This window comes from Poecilia reticulata, linkage group LG5 (genome assembly GCF_000633615.1).
Source record: "Poecilia reticulata strain Guanapo linkage group LG5, Guppy_female_1.0+MT, whole genome shotgun sequence".
Lineage (NCBI taxonomy): Eukaryota > Metazoa > Chordata > Actinopteri > Cyprinodontiformes > Poeciliidae > Poecilia > Poecilia reticulata.
In genome coordinates this window covers 7,986,695-7,989,741 of record NC_024335.1, presented here as the reverse complement: position 1 = coordinate 7,989,741, position 3,047 = coordinate 7,986,695, and the positions used below count along the sequence as shown (strand labels likewise).

At 35.9% G+C, this 3,047-nt stretch overlaps 1 protein-coding gene across 2 annotated transcripts in view; it reads left to right on the top strand.

The window, feature by feature from the left end:
• The first annotated feature begins 2,570 nt into the window (after positions 1 to 2,570).
• The window catches only part of sp7 (Sp7 transcription factor), a 4,087-nt gene continuing 3,610 nt past the window's right edge, over positions 2,571 to 3,047 (top strand). Inside the window, exon 1 of one of the 2 annotated variants that reach the window (XM_008408481.1) lies at positions 2,571 to 2,649. In XM_008408481.1, coding sequence (XP_008406703.1) covers positions 2,629 to 2,649 — 21 coding nt within the window. In that variant the 5' untranslated portion in view covers positions 2,571 to 2,628. Of the gene's footprint in view, positions 2,665 to 3,047 lie in introns of both variants that reach the window. The other variant, XM_008408479.1, reaches the window with a different exon arrangement.

Sequence of the window (3,047 nt, the reverse complement as noted above, 5' to 3'; positions counted from 1 at the left end):
CTGTTTATTTCAGGAAGATTTTACAGTGTACTTTGAGGTTGTTTTCAAACATGTAATGACAGTATATTTGCCATGAAAAAAAAACTTTGTTATGCATCACTTCAAATGAGCAAAAGTTCAGCGTTCTTGTTGGACAAAGATCTCAATGTTATCTGTCTTTTTTTTTGTATTTGTTAGGTTGCTACTATAAACATATAATTCAATTCCTACACATTATTTAAAATAACAGTGATAATTTATTTGAAAATCTTATTTTTATTCAAAGAAATTAATAAACTGTGGGCTACTTAGGTAACTTAAGGCTAAATGTAATGTTTTATATGTACCAGTTTACTTTTTTAAATAAAATGCATATTTAAAATTGTGGAAAAAATTAATCTGCCTTTACAGATGTCTTCTGTTTTTGCTTTGTTTCATCAAAATGTTTCAAATAAAAAAAAATGTCTACATAACACAAACATATCCTGAGTAAATGCAACATTTCATATATTAAGTGAAAACATCTTTCCAAATCAGCTGCTTATAAAGATGTAATAACTGGTTGTGCTTCCCTTGGCTGTAACAGCTGCACCCAAGCGTTTGCGATAACTGGCAGTGAGTCTTTTATATCTCTGTTCTCCAACTCTTCTTTGCAGAATAGTTTTACTTCAGCCACATTGGAGAGAATCCCAACCTGTTTTACATCAAGCCACAGCAACTGAATCAAACGTAAATCAAAATTTTAAAAGGCTGCTTTACAACTTTCATTTTGTTTTTTGCAGTGCAATCAGAGGTGGGTTTACTGGTGTGCTTCGGGTCACTGTAATGCTGGGTGAATAAAATCACTAGCTAAAGGTCATAAACTGGAAGACGTTTTTCACTAGATTTGTTGCTTAAGAGGAAACTTCAGTTCAATCAATTGCAGCAAATCGCTCAAGCAAAGCAAACCCAGGCCATCACACAACCACCACCATGCTTGACTGAAGGGGAGACCTTTTTCCAAAAAGTTGTGTTCATTTTTTTTCCAGATGTAGTACTAGCACTGCGCAAAAAGTTCCACCTTTGTCTCATTAGTCCACACTATTTTCCCCAAAGACTCTGTGATTATCATGACAGTTTTTATAAATGTGAAACAGGTTTTTGTGATTGGTTTTTGGATATTTTGACCTTAGAGCTCTCCGTGGATTTTTCTTTGTTGTTGGGTGCTAAATTCAGAACTTAATCTATAGCATTGGTGCAGCTATGCCAACAATGCCATAGCTGTTGTCCTGGATTATTTTGTGTTCTTACAGATAAATTGTGGATGCACTAATGGAGTAATTTAGATCTTAAAATTCATGTCCTCCACTCATGGGAAGGTGGGCTCACTGGAGTCCCAAAGCCTCAGTGCTTTGTAGTTACAGGCTGAAAGAGATCAAGAAGACTCTATATTATGGATTTCGGAGTTCCTTTAGATAAGTTATTGATTTTTGAGATCTTTTAATCTTCTTGATGCTGCCACACAGGTTTTACTGACACGTTTTGAGGTCTTTTTTTTTCATATCTGCCCATTTTCAGGCCTTGGTTTACTTGTTGAACTCTAAAATAAATGTTGTTAATAACATGACTTAGCAATATAACATTTTCACACTGGCCACGCTGGTTTGGATGGCTTTTTATCCTTAAATAACAGAACTTTTTGAAACTGTTTTCATATTTGGTTTTAAGTTAGTTTGATTATTTGAAGTGTTACAAAAAATATCTGTAAATGTGTCTCTCTCTTATAGCCAGACAGACAGACAGACAGACAGATATTTTTTTTCTGTTGTTTACTCTAACATTTGTTTCATTTCTAATGAACCTCCAACATATAAAAGGCGATCTTTCCCGTCGTTTCCGCTTCTTGATGTTTGAATTTATTTTTAATTGCTGTGATAATCTCCCTTTTATTTTATTTAACGACTTAATCCTTTTCTTCTCGACTTGCCTCTGTAGTGCTGCCTCTTTAACCATCGCACTAATGTCTGAAAATGCAGTTAACTACATTTGGGAATATTGGAAACAGAGAGAGGTTTTGAACCAGAATAATAAAACCTCGGATATGGAAACCGCAGTCTTGCTCAACTTAATTTCCTTTATTTGTGTGGCGCAGTCGTTCCCGACTCACAGAAAACGCACACGTTTCACATTTATTTCTCTGTAAGTTGCGGGAAAAAGTTTACATTTGTCTAACAACGCGCGTTGTATATAAATGAAACTAATTTTAGGAAGAATACTTTTTCTTCTTTGTTCAGACCCCAAAGGACTAATCTCAGTGGGGAAACAATAAATGAAACCGAGAAATTGAATTAAAGTCCATATGGTGATTGATGAGTAGCCCGTTAACGCATACAGACTAGGGAATTGAAAACTGATTTTCTCTTTTGGGGAGGTGGGATGTCCTCGTTTTTTAAGCCACCAATCTCCGTCCGTTTCCCTCCATCTTTTGGGGTTTTTTATTGCCTCTTAGCAAGTCTTCAAAGAGCCCAGAGCCTATAATTAGGGGGCGGGCCCAGAGCGCCTCAAAACGCTTCCCCGCATTGGAGCCCGACTCCATCCAAAGTGTCCCGGGACTCAGAGCTGCGCCTCTCCCTCTGCCCTCAGCTTCCTAAAGGATTTAGTTTCTCAGGGATGGCCGCATCTGTTCTGGAGGTAGGGAATGTAATTGTAAGTACATTTTCTTCTTTTTCATCTTCTTCTTCTTGGAACAAACCAAACTTGATGATGAGAATATTGTTACATCTTTATTCCGAGATTTTATTGATGTCGCGTTATTAGGACACGCTGTTTTGCATGAATGTATGTTCTGTTACATCAGGTATTGCTGAAGAAAATCTAAAATATTGAAATCAATGCAACAGTTTCAATCTGGAAGAAAGTTTACCATTTACATTTAGGCTAAGCTTTATTAGTCTGGGAATAATATTTTCTTCACTATAGTCACTCCTAACAGAAAATAGTGATTTAAACAATTATAAAGTATTTAAAGTAACTTTATTTCCCGTGGCTTCGACAACATCTACGTTTAAAAGGTTTAGAATATAACCATC